Source organism: Perognathus longimembris, chromosome 7 (assembly GCF_023159225.1).
Source record: "Perognathus longimembris pacificus isolate PPM17 chromosome 7, ASM2315922v1, whole genome shotgun sequence".
Taxonomy (NCBI): Eukaryota; Metazoa; Chordata; class Mammalia; order Rodentia; family Heteromyidae; genus Perognathus; species Perognathus longimembris.
Window position 1 is genome coordinate 54814743 of NC_063167.1, and position 16923 is coordinate 54831665.

The 16923-nt window shown below is 38.3% G+C and overlaps 1 protein-coding gene across 1 annotated transcript in view; it reads left to right on the forward strand.

Moving 5' to 3' along the window:
• St6galnac5 (ST6 N-acetylgalactosaminide alpha-2,6-sialyltransferase 5) overlaps positions 1–16168 on the forward strand; it is a 170224-nt gene extending 154056 nt beyond the window's left edge. The window contains exons 4-5 of the mRNA XM_048349946.1: positions 1904–2011; positions 15418–16168. Coding sequence (XP_048205903.1) covers positions 1904–2011; positions 15418–15649 — 340 coding nt within the window. The 3' untranslated portion in view covers positions 15650–16168. The remainder of the gene's footprint in view (positions 1–1903; positions 2012–15417) is intronic.
• Positions 16169–16923: the final 755 nt, after the last annotated feature.

Here is a 16923-nt window from a genome sequence, read left to right on the forward strand (position 1 = left end):
AGTTCAAACCCCAGTACCATTAAAATTGAATTAAATTAAGTTAAAATAGACAGACAGACAGACAAAAGTACTTCCTGGGTTAAGGAAGCATGTAATGGAACAGAGGGGAAAATGAGCCAAGGACTCAAGAACTAAAATCTTCACACCTTACTTCAAAACATACCTTCAAATTATCCCTCCTTCTTCTTTCTCTTTTTTTTTTTTTTGGTCCTTATGTGAAATGAGAATCATGTAAACTGCTTATCAAAATGTCTTCTGTCTTCTCAAGGAGTGGTGCTACATAGCAAGAGGAGAAAATCCTTTCTGCAGCTCTATTATTCACCTCACATATGGTGCTAGGGCTGTGCCAAGTCAGACAGTCTGACCTTGGGGATAAGGTGTTTGAAACTGGCTAATGAGGCATGCCATCACACTGGAAAAAAGTAAAAGCAGCAACCCCCAAAGAATTGAAATTAATATCCACATCAGCATAGCCTGGTAGAGCAAGTCATTCTCACAGGGTCAAACTAGATCTTGATGTCCCATCTCCACAATTACCCTCAGGCACATTGTGGAAGCCTAATAGAGATGGCTGAATGGGTAAATTAATGATGGAGGTACAGATTCATTCCTTAAATTTATGAATTTGAGGTCTCTAACAAAAAATGTTCAGAGACCCCCAAACATTCTTTGCCAAGAGAAAAGCAAGTACTCGGATAAATGTAAGCATTTGTCTGGCCCTTTTCCTTTGGTTCTAAGTCTTCTCCCTAATTCACATGCCCTTCCTATGGGAAGACATCAGTTAGAATGCTATATTCGTTATTCTACTTGAAAACAAGCTTTGACCTTAAAACTGATTAGGTAGTTGGCTGATCAATAGATACATCTCTATGTTTATTCATATTTAAATTGTTCATTATCTAGCTTCCTGGGGATACAAGAAGTTCTAGTTAAGTAACCTAGTTAACAAAGACACACGGATACTGTCATCTTTCAAGAAATTGAGTTGCAATAGCACTCACTTAAGTATTTAACTATTGATGGTCATCTTTGTTGATGTTGAAGTCTTTTGGGCATTGATATCAGTCATGATGGTCCAGTTTAGTAAAGTTCCTATAGTTTTGTTTTGGATATTTTTTGCTTTTAGACATGTTTATCCAACTAATTACATTCTAAATCCCTTTCTTTTATTTATGTTTGTTTATTTATTTATTTGTTGTCAAAATGTTATACAGAGGGGTTACAGTTTCACATGTAAGGCAGTGACTACATTTCTTATCAAACTTGTTACCTCCTCCCTCATTTTTCTCCCACTTTCCTTTCTCCCCAATTCCCTCCCCACCCCAAGTTATACAGTTGGTTTACAGCATATTGTTTTGTAAGTATCACTGTTGCATTGGTTCGTCTCTCCATTTTGATGTTCCCCTTCCTTTCCCTAGTTCCAATAAACATATAGTTTAACAAAATGAATACTAGGAAGCTGGAGCCTGTGTTGCCAGGCAGGGGCAGGTGAAATCACAGGATAGGTAGATAAATAGAAAGAGGAACAATGAACAAAAGTAGTTATAATATTCAATGCATATATGTGAGAATAGAACCAAGTAAATTAAAAGGATGGATGTGGTTGAAAGTGATAAAGGAGAATGGCAAAAGGAGTGACACTGATCAAGATGCATTGTACTCACAAACTGACCCATTAAATTGAAACCCCTTTGTACAATTACTTAAAGGTAATTTAAAAAATAAAAGTTTTCACTATTTATCAGTGGAGAAGGAGCAAGAGAGAGAAAGTACTATGTGAGAGAGGGTCTATGGAGGAGGTATCTACTTATACTTAGTCTGTTTATACTCCAGATCAGAGTTAAGCTGAGCATGGTCTAACCACTGATGCAAAAGTTGCAGACTTAATTGTTGTTCCTTCCAGAAAGATCTCCAACACTTGGCTCAGCACTGGCTGGTTCACAATGACAATTGCCCTGGAGTTGTGTGACAGGATCGATGTTTATGGCATGGTGCCTCCAGACTTCTGCAGGTAGGATTTATTCTGCAAGTGTCATTCATCAGCAGTGTTGTGCAGGGTTCATAAATAATCTGATTTTGAATATCAGCCACAAAACATGTCTAACTATCTTCTTGAAGCAATTAATTAGCATGTCCCAAGTTCTGGTTGTAGAAACAACAAACAACATTTAATTATGTGATATAAAATATTGAAAGTTTTTGTTTGTGCTCCTGGAGAATTAATCCATCTTATGGACTTCATTTATACACCAAATACTTAGCAGTCCAAAGTAATGCAGTAATTGGCATGATATTAATGATGAATAAGCATTAAGAAATATTAGTTTTATTCTCACTTGAAAGGAACGTGATTATTGATCTAATGAATTAAAGAGAACAATTCTTTTGATGGTGAGGCCTATTCTGTAAAATTTCAGTATTCCTTTGGGGCTCTTTCTCTTGCAATCAGTAGCCTCAGATTGCACTCTAAGACCAAAAACACAAGTGCAATTATTTTATGTTTCACTTTAAAAGTTACATATACACATCTCTGCTGTTGCCTTACATTTCCTGTTGACCCTTGCTCAGACAGAGCATAGTGTGTGCCAACACATGTACCAAGTAGTCAGGGCCTGGTTACCCACGAATCATGTAAGTACTAAAAGAAATTTAGAAAGTGTCCTAATTTTCAGGAATGCTCAATAGCTGGCATGTGGGTTCATGCCCAGTCTTCATATGGTTAATATGTTTTAAACCTAACAATGACTCAAATTCCATGAGTTTTTAGGCAAATGCTAAAAGTTGGAAGTTTAAATCAAGAATGTGAAAGGGAATCATGATGGTCTTAGTCCTTTTTTCTGTTGCTAGAACTAAATAGCACAGACTAAGTATTTTAAAAGATAGGTTCATTCAATTCAGGCTTCTGGACCTTGGAAGTCCCAGGCTGAAGGGCTGGACTTTATCAAGTGGAGGGCCTTCTTGCTGGTGGACGTTCTACAGAGTCTTGATGTGAGAAAGGGCATCCATAGAACGAAAGGAGTGCGAACACAAAGCTTAAAAGACCTGCCCTTAAGATAGCCCATTAATAGATGACTCATAACTCCTTTCATCCCCTTATGAATAAATGAATGGATGGATGGCAGGGCCCTGCTCCTTATGACATAATCCTCTATTGCAGGTCTTTCCTAGTCCTCCTGTGTTGGTTTAGGTTTTGATTTTAAATAGGATCTCACTATATATTTTATGCTTGCCTGGGTCTCTTCATTTTCCTGCCTCTAGCTGTCCAAATGCTGGAATTATAGACAGGCATCACCACACCTGACTGTTTTCCCTCTCTGGATATCTCAAATGAGGACTAAATTTCAACTGAGTTTAGGGTGATGCTTTCAAAGCACAGCAAGGCCACAATGCCCTCGCTATTCTGCCACATTCCTCCCATCCTTTTTAACCCAAAGATCCAGCAATATCACTTGTTAGTGAAAAGAAATGTACCCATTACCTTAATGTAACTGTAACCTCTCTCTACATCACCACCTTTATAATAATAAATAAATAAATTCAAGCTCCATTTTCAAAAGAAGAGGAGGAGGAGGGGGAGTGGGAGGAGGAGGAGGATGAGGAGAAAGAGAAGAAGGAGGAGGAGGAGGAGCAGGAGGAGAAAGAGAAGAAGAAGGAGGAGGAGGAGGAGAAGGAGGAGGAGGAGGAGGAAACAAGAGGAAGAGTGAACAGAGAGACCTTGGGTGTGAGTGTGTGCTGTGTTGAGATGTTACCAAGCAGAAGCCCATGCTGGCACTTGCCAACCTAGTGTGATCTCCAACAAGTTGTTAAGTGTCTCTGTCACTGTTTCCATGCCTATGAAAGTGAATTCAATGAGGACAATAGACTCAGCCTCAATTGTGGGTAGATTAACTTAATATAATTGAAATGTACCCAGCACATCTGAGGCATGTTAGCAATGGCTCCTTACCCAGGTCCGTATCACTTCATCCACAGCCGTTGTTTCCCTGTTTAATAACCATGTGCAAAGAGGAGGTAGGATAGCCTTAAAGAGAAAACTGCCTCCTCAAAGCAACGGGCTAACAAAGGCTAACAGGGAATGTGGCACAGACATGCAGAGCATCGGTCAAAGTTGATGGTTATACAGTAAGTATAATTATGTAATATTACCATTAAGATTGCAGAAAGAGCCTGAACAAATTGAAATGTTAATGATTTAGAATGTTCCAAGAACTATTCCATTTATTATGGAAAACAAATGAAAGGCAAGTTAACCTGTCATTTTTCTTACTCAGAGTTGGTTCATCACCACTTCATGTACACAAGGGTGGAAACAATTTATGGAATGATATTAACTAGGAAATAAAGATAATGTGAATTGCACCATATGTTGCTACAGCTCTGGGTTTCTCCTTTTCAGCTGCCAATGCAAAGGTTCAGTAGTTGTCTGACCTAGATGCTTCCAGCAGCAACTCTTCAAAAGGGCTACTCTGTCAGAGCTGTCAGAGAAAGTGGAAAAGCTGGGTGTCACCAGCAGGGGAGGGCTTTAGGGCTCAAGAGATCATCTGCCCAGTCAGGGGCACTTAGAGTCCTGATTCCATTTCTCCTCCCATCCAGTATCTATTGGCTGGATCATCAGACTTCAGTTCCTAAGTGACCTGATTCTTGTTTTTTGTTTTTGTAAAAGGGGCCTAAGAAAACAAGGTTAAGAGCAAGGAGGTCATAGTGAAGATACGATGAGTTGATGTATATGTAGTGTCAGGTATAGTGGCCTGTGCACAGTGTTCAGGATTATTTAAAAATCACTAATATTTAACTGCAAAAATTAAAAAATGGCCAATAGACATGTAAAGAAATGTTCAACATCTATGGCCATAAAGGAAAAGCAAATAAAAAGAACATTGAGATTCTACCTCACCCCAGTTAGAGTGGACAATATCAAAAAAACTTGGATGTGGCCCAAAGCAAACTCTACTACACTGTTGATGGGAATGTTAGGTGGTTCAACCACTCTGGAAAGCAGTATGAAGGTTCTTCAAAAGATTAAACATAGAGCTTCCCTATGACCCAGCAATTCCATTGTTGGGTACTTATTCAATAGAACACAAACAAATCCATACTAAAGCTACCAGGACAACCATGTTAACTGAAGCATTACTTACCATAGCCAAGATATGGTATTAGACCAGATGGCCCTCAGAGGATGAATGGATCAAGAAAATGTATATATTCGCAATTGAATTCTACCCAATTAATCAAAAAGAATGATATTGTGCCATTCATAAGGAAATGGAAAGACAGGGAAAATTATATTAAGCAGAGTAAGCCAGACCCAGAAAAACATAGGTTGCATGGTTTCCCTCATTTGTGATAACTAGAATGAATGTGCCTATAAATCTGCAAGTAAGCAAAGAGTGGTAACAAAGGGTTACAAATGAATTAACTGAAGTATGATAGACTTTATCAAGAGCACAAAGAGTATAATTCTTTAAAACATCTAAGTCAAAGCCCAATAAAATAAGTACCAGGAAATGGGTACTTGCAAGAAGATAGGATGGTGTCATGGGGAGAGTGGTAGAAGACTGAAGGTAGAAATAGGGAGAATGCAGTCAATGATTCATTGTATATACCAAAAAATTGAGAAATCTAGGGGAAGGGGAATGTCGAAGGTGGGTGAAGATATTAAAGTGATGACAGATCAAGATGCATTGTACTCATAAACTGCTTTGTTAAAATACAAAAGAATTAAATATATAACCTAAAATTAAGATAAGAAAAGGAAGGACTAGGTTGGGAGGGATGAATGAGAATGTTGAAAGGTATAACATTGATCAAGATGCAGTGTATTCATAAACTGCTCTGGTGAGTGAAAACTCCTTTGAAAAACTACTTAAAGATAATGCAAATATTCATAAAAGGCATACAAAGTAATCAGTATTATTCTAAACATTATCTTATAGTTGCTCTGAAAGATAGCAACCATCAACCATTTTGGGTTGAAGACTCAAAGAATAGGCTATCGCCCTGACCTCCCACACCAAAATAATACTGAACATGGCTAAGCCAATTACCATGTGGTTATAAATAAAGGTAGTTTGCAATCTTTGTTGAAGGGTCAAATGACTTTTGTAAATATTCTTCCTCAAAGAATAAAAAAAAAACAACTTATAGATGAATTACACTATGAGTCTGACCATTCTGACTTTTGACTTTATTTTGAAAGTATTTGAGAACTAACTGAGGGCCCAAAGTACAGCCCATGTATCATAAGCTCTAGAGCTTAAAGAGAAAAGGAAGGCATCACTGGGCCAAATATGGTTAGGGATTGTTTTGTGCAATGTAAGATTTCTGCTTGTTGATTCTAGAAGAATGTAACCTCTCTGAGGACTGTGTCTTGTATTTGACTGTGTGTTTGGAGTCCTAGTGCACAGGGCTTTCCATTATTTCACAAATTGCTTCAGACCTTAAAAAACTGTAGGTATCCTGTAAAGAAGTCATTTACGGAAATAATCACAACAGACTTTCATTCATTCAACTTCATCTCTTTGGGCAATAGGAAAGTGACCAAAGATGACTGAGCTAGGGTCTGTACCTTCAGTGCCTGAGTCCACTTTGATTATACACAAGGTGGCTGTGGAGAAGCTGTTCACTCCCTGCATGTCCACGCATCTGACCCCCAGAGCTTTACTGATGCATCTATCTCTGGCTTTCAAATTGGACTCAAAAGAGTTCTTTAATTCCTGGGACAAGAAATCAAGACAACAGGACACTGGACCCTCCCACCCACTTGACCAATAGCAGAGACACAGACCTGCTGTATATGCAACATTTATATAATATGTAAATACATGACATTTCTTTCCACCAAAAGATGATTCCTTGGCAAATTATCAACTTGACAACCTTTGGACCAAGATTCAACCATATTGCTTTCCCAGCTAAGTCCAACTCCCACAAACTTTCTAGGAGAATTTAATACGCTCCTCTTTATTTCCAGGAAAACTGAGGCACAGGGAGACCAAACACTGAACTTACTCCTATTGCTACATCTAAGGGTTCAGGATGGCAGTGACTCTTAAGGGCATACCAACTGCCACCCATGTGGTGTGACGAAGGGGATGTGTAGGACAGGTAGTGAGGGCCTAATTCAGGAGGTGAACAGCTAGGAATTCCATGATGTCTGTGCTTCCAGTTAAGTGAGGTAGCATGTCACCCTGCTAAACCTAGAGCTATCATTTTTTAGCCAACTCCCATTGGAACTGGCCTTCTCAATCCATCTAATGGGTCTGAATTAATTGCAGGAGACATTCCTTGGCAAGAAAATTTCTACAAGCCCTGAACAAACAGATTGAGAAAAATGGTAGCCTTTCCTATTAAAAAAAACCACTAAGAGACAGAGTGTGGTGTTTCAAGCCTATAATCCTAGCTACTTAGGAATAGAAAATCAAAAAACTGCAATTTTAGACCAGCTCACATTAAAAAAAAAAGTTCATGAGACTCCATCTCCAGCAATGTCTGTCGCACAGTTGGTCTGGTCATCTCCAGTGAGACAGGGAAGAACAAGTAGGAGGTTACCCTCAGCATAAAATTAGACCTTATCTCACTCAAAAATAACCATCATTAAAAGAAGCTGATGGCTGCAGTACTAGAGTGCCTGGCTAGCAAATGTAAGTCCGTGAGTTTAAATCCAAGAACCACTCCAAAAAATAAAAATATACAGCCCAAGCCCCTTTTCTCCTCCTCTTCATCCTCCCGCTCCTCTTCTCCTCCTCTTCTCCTCCTCCTCCTCCTCCTTTTTCTCCTCCTCATTCTTCTTCTTCTCCTCCTCCTCCTTATAATTACTGGTATTTGAATTGAGGTCTTCACACTTGCTAGGCAGATACTCAATGTCTGAGACATGTCTCCAGCCCTATTTTCCTCTGGTTATATTTTAGATAAAATGTTCCATGTTTTAGGTATGTTCCCTGGCACATATATGGACTGTTGTTAGCCTATCTTAAGTTTCATGTTATTGCTGAAATGACAGGCACAAGCTTCCTGTGTCCAGCATCCCTCCATTGAGATGGAGTCTTGTGGACTTGTGTCCGTAGTGGACTGGAATTATAATCCTCTTTCAGTCTCTCATAGAGCTTAGGGTGACAGGAACATGCCACTGTACCCAGCTTTGGGTTGTGAAGGGGTCTTCCATGAACTTTTCTGCCTGGGATGTTCTCAAACCTTGATCCGCCTATTCTTAGCTTTCCAAGCTGCTACTACATAAAGCTTTTTAAAACAATTCACATAACTTATTACAAGTACAAGAATCAGGCTTCCATTTACTACGTTACTCACATCTTTTTCACTCACTCAGATCTACTATAGATTACTGAATAATTTTGTCAAGAAATTCACCCTGCAGACACTTATCCTTCTGCACTCAGCCTAGAAGGCACTTTCTCTATGTTTTAATTTCTCTGGATACTACTGGTCCTTTACTGACAATATTAGTGGTTGATATTTTATACTGGTTCTGAATTAATGAGTTTTTCATTGATCTATCCAAATGTCCAGTGAAGTAAGTGTTATTATTACCAGTGTTCTATGTGCATGGTTTAAAAATCTGAACAAACCAACTGTACCACTCATGAGAGGGTGGGAAATGGGGAGAGGGGAGGTGGGGAAAAATGAGGGAAGAGGTAACAAGTCGGATAAGAAATGTATACGCTGCCTTATGTATGGAACTGTAATCCCTCTGCATATCACTTTAACAATAAAGAAATGGGGAGACAAAAGAATGAAACAAAAGCTAAAGATAGACTAAAACTGTAGAAACTAGGCAAGGCCTTAGATCAGATAAGTGGTAGAACTCAGATTTGAATTTGGGTCTCTAGGACTCAAGAAACAAAGCTGCTAACTCTTCACTCCCCTGTGTCAAACACAATAGCCCCTGTCCCTCTGTTTCTCTGATCTGTGTGATCCAGACCCATAGGGCCACCAGGCCTTTCTATCCTCTCTTCTGGTTGATTTCTTTTTTTTCTTTCAAATTTTTATTATCAAACTGATGTTCAGAGAGGTTACAGTTTCATACATTAGGCATTGGATACATTTCTTGTACTGTTTGTTTAGCTCCATCATTGGTCCTTCAGCTCCCAGAGAGGAGGAGTCATGTCTCAGTGCCTATTTATATCTTTAGTGTGTGTCATTGTGTCTGGTAGACTGTGGGTATTCTATATAGGTCGGTCCAATGGTAATCAACAAAAAGACTTTTCTTAAGCAAATGGCAGCTGGCAAATTTGAAGGAGGATCCTGAAATCAATGGTAACCACTCTTTTATTCTCAGCCAGGTCTAGCACTGAATCTTCAAAAGGGGCTCAGGCACCAGCCTACACCAGACTTTATGCTCATCACTGTTCAGAAAGCTGGAAAAAATTAATGCCACATTGCACTGGCAACAGCATCAAAATATATTGTTCTGTGGACAGTAGACCTTAAATCACCCCATCTCCAGCTAGGAAGCCAAATGTATTCCCTCTGGATGGACTATAAATTTCAGTGAAAAGATCTGTTATCATTACTTTCTAAACTAAGATAGGATAAGTATTTTAATCTCATTTCCATTGTAAATTATTTGTGATAATAATGGGTTAAGCATTTAAATTTTACCTAATAATCTTATTTTCGGTCACACTTAGTACATTACCAAGTTTACAGCTCTCTATTATCCATGATTTCTTGAGTATTAATTAGAGGGGTAATGATTCAGAGTGATCACTGTCATGGAACTAAATTAATATCTCATCCATAATATGAAGGACATCTCAAAGGTATCATGAATATCAGAGTTGATTCTGCTAGAATTATTATCTAGTGAACATTAATAAAGCCAGCAGCGTAAGTAACAGGAAAGTTCCTACTTGGCGGCAGTCCACAGACACTTATGATGGACAGGTGTGGGTGGTAATGCCACTTGTGTGGCCCATGTTTTATAAAGTAGAATTAAAATAGATGATTGTATTTCTTTCTGGAAGCTATTGCTTCTTTTATCATTGCTATTCTTTGATCAACACTTACCAGTCACTAGGCATTTCCATTATCTTCCTTTTGCCTCCTGTGGGCACCATTGGTCCACTCTCTGACATTAATGGTACCACAGACCGAGCCATAGCAGGTAGAAGAGGGTTGAGGTAAGTCACTGTGGCTCTTTTGTCCCATGAAAGATGAGAAACTGTAGGGTTAACAACTTGGATGCCCCATAACTGAAGCTGTATGCTTAGAGCTATGCAGAGTTCCATGGGCTCAGCCATCAAACGGAAGCCATGATAGTTACCTTGGGGAAGGGGGGTGAATAGAAAGAAGATCTGATAAGTTAAACACTTACAAAACCAGCCTGTCAACCACAGCTGCACTTTATAAGATAGATGAGTTTATATTAAGTTTTTTTTTCTTTTTGCACTACTGAACTCAGGGCCTTGTGCTTGCTAGACAGATGCTCTACAACTTGAGCCATGCCCCCAGGCCTTTTTGACTTTAGTTATTTTTCAGACAGAAATGGCCAGGACCATGATCCTCTTACCTATACCTCCTGCAAAGATAGGATGACAAACTTGTGCCACCATGTTCAGCTTGTTGGGTGAGATTTGGAGATCTTGCTTTTTCCTTGACTATCCAAGAATTATGACCCATCCAATGTTTAGCTCCAGAATCACTGAAATTATAGGCACAAACCCTAATACCTAGACTACAGAAAAACTGCTCACTTTAGGAAACTTTAGGTTTAAACCTAAAAGGAAAGTTGCCAAAATCATACAAAAATATCATAACCAATTCGTTATCCAGCTTCCTTTAATATTTATAGTTTGCATCCTTAGTGCCCAATTCTCAAAATTAAGAAATTATCATTAGTTCAATGCTCAGCTAAATTACAGATTTTGTTGGATTTTGCCAGTGTCTCTGAATGTCCTTTATCACCTGCAGGACCAATTCCAGGATGCCTTGGCACTTCCTCATCTTACCTCTTTAGCCTCTTCTTTCCTGTCATTCATGGCCTTGTTGACTTTGAAGAGCACTAGTCACAGATTTAGTAGAATTTCCCATACTTTGGGTTTGTCTGATATTTTCCCATGATTGGATTGAGGTTAAGCATTCCAGGGGAAGAATGCCATAACCCTTCTTGGTATCTCCATGCTCTTCCTACTGGTGAAGTTAACCTTTATCAACTAGGAAAATGCCTTCAATTGTGAAATTGCTACTTGCCCCTTTGATCATTAATAAGTAATTTGGGGTTATAATTTAAGACTACACAAATAGCCATTTTTCCTTCAACTATTCCCCCACCGCCAATCTACCCATTGGTGCATCTTGCCTGTAAAACTTATTGCACTATTTAAAGGTAGTGTTCTTTTTTCTCTAACTTCCCACATTTACTAACTTGGATTTTTGTAATAAAATACTCTGTCTTCATCATTTGTTAATTCAATCATATTTTGTGGTCATCATGGACTTACATATTTTTTTATAGGCTTTATTATACAGTACTGCTTTTATTTATTTGTTTTGATGCTCAAACTTAAAACACTTTAAAAAATACTTAGGCCTGGGACCTATCCAGATGATTGAGAACAGAATCTATGAGAGTTTCATGCTTGAAATAATAGTTCTTTAAACTCTTGTGTATAGGGTGATATCCAAATGTAAACATGTGGAGATGTAACTAAAATCTCCTCCCCTATATAACTGATACAAACCAATTTTAAATGATGCCTATGTACTTTACATCTTAGTTCTTCCACTCTTCATACTTTCTGTCTCTCAAGGAAAAAAATCCTCCTTTGCTTTGTTTTTTATAACTTGTTCCCATGTGAGCTCTTCCAGTTCTAGTGGCAGGCTACAGTCATGGGGAAATGATTTTGTGACCACCTCCATGTTGTTCCCCAGCCCATCTTCCTGTCCTTTAGCTTCACTTGGGCCCAAATAGAAACTTAGGCATAACAATCCCTTCTATGTCAGTCTCTAAATGTGGGAAGTTGATGTTTTCATACGGCCAGTGGAGAATGAAAATGCCACTCTGTTTAGAACTTCAGGATTAAGGAATAATCTAGAGAATTATAGTTCTAAAGTAGGAAGAGCTTTTTAGATGGAAAGTGGATTAATGCTGTGGTCAGGCTTACTGTCCAGCACTATATTCCTGCTCTACCCCAGCTATGCCTCCCCAAGTGTCATGAAGCACGTTCTCACTGTTTGGACAGAATGTTAAAGTGTGGAAACAACTCTCACTTACATGAATGGCTTACTTGGACACCTCTAAAGCCATGGTATTGAAATGCATAAATTTAATTCTCCCTGTAGGTGATCAATATGGAGCTAGCTTTCATTCAAACAGATGGTCTTCCTGAATAAGGAAATTGATCCCATAGCATCCCTTAGCTAGGTTCCAATTACCCTCTGTTCCTAGGTACCAAATCAATCTTATGATATTTTAAGAAACCTAATTGTTTCTTTAGTGAGATTGATGCCAATAAGATGTCCAAAACTTAGAGAAAACAGATCTGAAACCTGATTGAAGACAGAGTAAGAGCTTAACCCCAAGTATACCCTGGTGGTATGAATTTGGTCCAGTTTCCTGGATTATGACACTGTAGAAATATATCTCACAAGTCTCTTCTTCATTATTTTTCTGCATGGTAGTCATTTTCCATTGGAAAGCATGTATTGTTTTAAATAGAATAGACCTTTTATACTCCAGTCAGAATGCCTGTCATCATAAAAACAGATGATAATATTGTTGAGAATCTGGAGAACAGGAAAGCATTACACACCATTAGTGGAGTGTAAAACCAGTGCAGCTGCAACAGAAATCAATAGGGAGCTTCTTGAAGAAACAAAATGATTCCACTCCACTACTACTGAGACATATACCCAAAGGAATGCAAATCAACATGCAATAGAGAATCTTGAATGTTCTTGTTTACTGTGACATCATTCACAACAACCAAGTCAGCCCAGGTGTCCATCAACACATGAATGAGTAAAGAAAATTTGATAGATAGACAGATAGACAGAGAGATGTGTAGAGAAAAATACATGTATGCATACAAATGGGGTTTTATTTATCCATAAGGAAGAAGGAACTCATTTGCAGGGAAAAGTGAAGCTAGAGATGATATGAACTGAAATAAATCTAATTCAGTATTCAAATAGCATATGAATTCTCTCAGATACAGTGTCCAGGTTATTTTTTAAAGCATGAGGCAGAAGAGAGACCTTTGAGAAGCAATGGGAGGAGGGAAGGAAAGGAGATGGTGATGGAGGAATAAATATGATTGAGGTATATAGTATACAAGTATGAAATGTCATAGTGAAACCCATCATACTTTACTATTAATACAAAAGGGGAAAACGTTTAAGGGCATTCCAATTTCTAGGGTAAGGCAAATTCATGAAATCTACCATAAGTAGACAGTAAAGAATCTAGATTCCCTGTACAACATGTACACCCAGTTCAAGCCTATTAGAGATGAGAAGAGTTAATTCAGAGCAGTATCCAAGCAAGGATGAGAAATGTTTAGATGCTTCATGACAAAAATAAATCTGTCTTCCTGGAAGAACTTTAACCTAAGAGGAGAAACTGCTCAAAGGTTTATTGTTGTCAAAGCCACAAACTTGACACCTCTCTTGATAAAAGACTTCGATCCCTGACCCCAGTGAAGTTACTACTCTAAAAGCCATTTGTGTATTGATTGCCTCTGAAGAAAAAGAATAGGTGGATAGCAGGATGTGCATCTTTGGAAAACCAGCTTCTGCATGTAGAGGGAACCCAGTGAGTGGAGGGGACCCTGGCCTCAGGATCTGAAAGACCACCACTCACAAGAAGTTGAGTAGCTTGATTTGTCCTCCAGGCTTTTGTGACAAGGCCTAAATGAAGCTAAAACTAGGAATGTCTGCCTGATTGGAAGACTTTCTAATTCAATAATCTACTATTGCAAAGATAGAAAATGTGGATATACTGGTCTAAAATGAAAGCTTGTATGTTGCCAGAGCTCTTTAGGAACACTTCAACAAGGATACCTACCTTGTCTCTATGCTATTTCTAGGCATACCACCTTGAAGACAATAAGCCAACAATTATCATTTGAGATTGAGAGGAGAAGGTAAAGTAAAAAACATGCTAAGACTGTCAAGATAATGAAGATACAGAATTTCTGCACCAAGAGACTCTAGATTTAATATATGGATTATTTAGAGCAACATCAGAAAAATGGTCTCATCTTGTCTAGCTTCCTTTTTATCCCACAGAATCAAACTAGTATCAGCTTTCCACACATGGAGGAGAAAATGTCTTCAGAAGCTTGCTTCCACTACTGATTCTGCATAAAGTTTCTTCAACAACAGAAATTTAACATTTATTGAGTCCCTACTAACCCCTGGCATAGGAGTAAAACAAACCCCCGCCCTCAAGAGAAGATAATAAGGAGGAGGTAAACAAATAACAATGGCAATTTCAAAGGGAGATTAGTTCTATGAAGAAAATAAAAGTGAGAAAAGAAACTAAAGGACAGTGAGCTGGCGTGATGGAATGAAGAATGTATCAGTTAAGGTCTCTGAGGAAGATACATTTCAGTTGATGCCCAATAGTAAGACATAATGGACTCATGGGGAGAATGTTCCAGACAGGTGATGATCTTCAAATGCCCAGTCTTTAAGGGCGAGAGAGACAAGGTTGAGAGAGGTGGCAGTCAGAAAGTCTAGCATGGCTTGAGCAGATTGGACAAGGCTGTATGGGATAGAAGATGATTCAGGTCATGGCACATTCTAAAAATCAGGCTTTTTTCCACCACCAGAAGTCTTTTGGGGTGTTTGGAGTGTTGCATCAGGGAAAAGGGATGATTGGGGGGGAGGGGGTTGTTCTGTTTTGTTTTACAAGTCTCTCTATATTTACTTGTGTTACATTAACTGTTTAAGGGTGAATGGAAAAAAATGGTGGGACAACAGGTAGTCTAATTCAGCAATGATACTCACTAGACACTATGTTGAAAAGGAACCATAAAACTTGGAGAGAGGGGAGTAAAGAGAGAAAATACTGAGAAAAAATGTGAGAGAGGGTCAAAAAGAAATGTACTCATTACCTGACTTATGTAACTGTAACCCATCTGTACATCACCTTTACAATAAAAAGGAACTATAATTTTAACTGCAAATGTATTGTGCTAAATTCTAGAAGCCTGAATGTTCTATAGCACATTTATAATTTCCACATTTGATGCCAATATTCACTATTTCACAACCACAAAACCTCTGCACTTTCTTGTTTCTTAAACACCATAAAAACCATTTGCCAAAATTCATTTGATAGAAAATATCATTTATGCTTACCAGCTTGTTAAACATAGTATCTTGCATGAATCAGTCAGTGAGAAAAAAATATTATTTTTGCTTTAATAAGTTTATCTTACTTTCCTCCTACAGGGATCCTAATCATCCTTCAGTACCTTATCATTATTATGAACCTGTTGGACCTGATGAATGTACCATGTACCTCTCTCATGAGCGAGGACGCAAGGGCAGTCATCACCGCTTTATCACAGAGAAACGAGTGTTCAAGAATTGGGCACGAACATTCAATATTCATTTTTTTCAACCAGACTGGAAACCAGAAGCATCAGCTCCAAATCATCCTCAGAATAAAGCTGTGTTCTGAGGAATGAGCATGCCAGGCGGTGACCCCAGCTACAAATCGTTTGAGACACAGGCTGCGGAACAGAAGAGAACGTAACACACAGAAAACCAGCTCTCTCCTTCAGCACCCTGGACAGAGGCCACACAGCTGGTCTGTAAGAACAAATTCTACAATTAATACATCATAATGAGTGTTTGTAACCTTTGAAAGGTGTCGCCTTAGAGACTGAACATTCATTTCAATGATGCTGCCATAGCTGAAAACATCTTGAGTCTCTTTAAATATTGCCTTCAAACTCAAAACATGAGCAACTCCACAACATTGGTTGCATTCCTTCATAGAAATAAAAACTCCAAAAGACACTTTTTTATCAAGTTACGTTCTTACTTGAACTATAACCTTTGTCACTTGTTAGACTCTGTTTGTGTGATTTGTACAAAGAAGCCTGAAAATGTGGACGTGATTTCTGAAGAGCACATCGCCACTGACTTTCATACAGTAAATGTCTAGTATTTATTTATTGAGAGTTTTTTAGTGTACTCTAGGCCAGTATTTTTATAGATTATGATTATGTGGTAATTTATTATTTCTAATTCTTTATTCCTGGATGATGGTTAGAATAGGCTTACAACTGGATTAATGAGTTACAGTGTTCGCCAATGCTCATGGTTAGCATGCAGTTGGTATTTGACTTGGAAATGTTAAGTTACATTTTTTTTAACCCCAGGGCTTCAGGAAAATTGTTCTTTCTATAGCAAAAACAACTATCACATTTTCTAATGTACACAAATGTTCCACAAGAACAAAATTGAAAACCAAAAACTGTGTCATAAAAACAGAAATATACTAACAAGAGAAATCTAAGGTAGATTTCTTTTGTAACAATCGATACAAGTAACTGCTCTTAATCCCTAATTTTCTTCTTCAGAATGAAGTCAATGTGTCCAAAGACTTCATATGTTATATTCTACCTTTAAAATTCTGTAAGCCTCTCACCAACCTGTTTGAGGACTTCAAGTTCCAGCAGTTATATGACCCTTATTTGAGGGGAGGTGTTGAATAGTTTATACTACTTACCTTCCTCTATCATTAAAAAATACACTTCCTTCTGAGATATTCCCTAGCTACAGGTACAAGGAACACTTCTGTGCAGAAAAGAGCACACATGGAGATTCTGTTTCACACAACTCATTTTTTTCTATGACTACTCAGACTCAACCACTGAAAATCCTAGATTGTTTCACTGCTGTTCCTTGGTCTATGAAAATATTAATGATTCTTTTTATTAAAAGTCA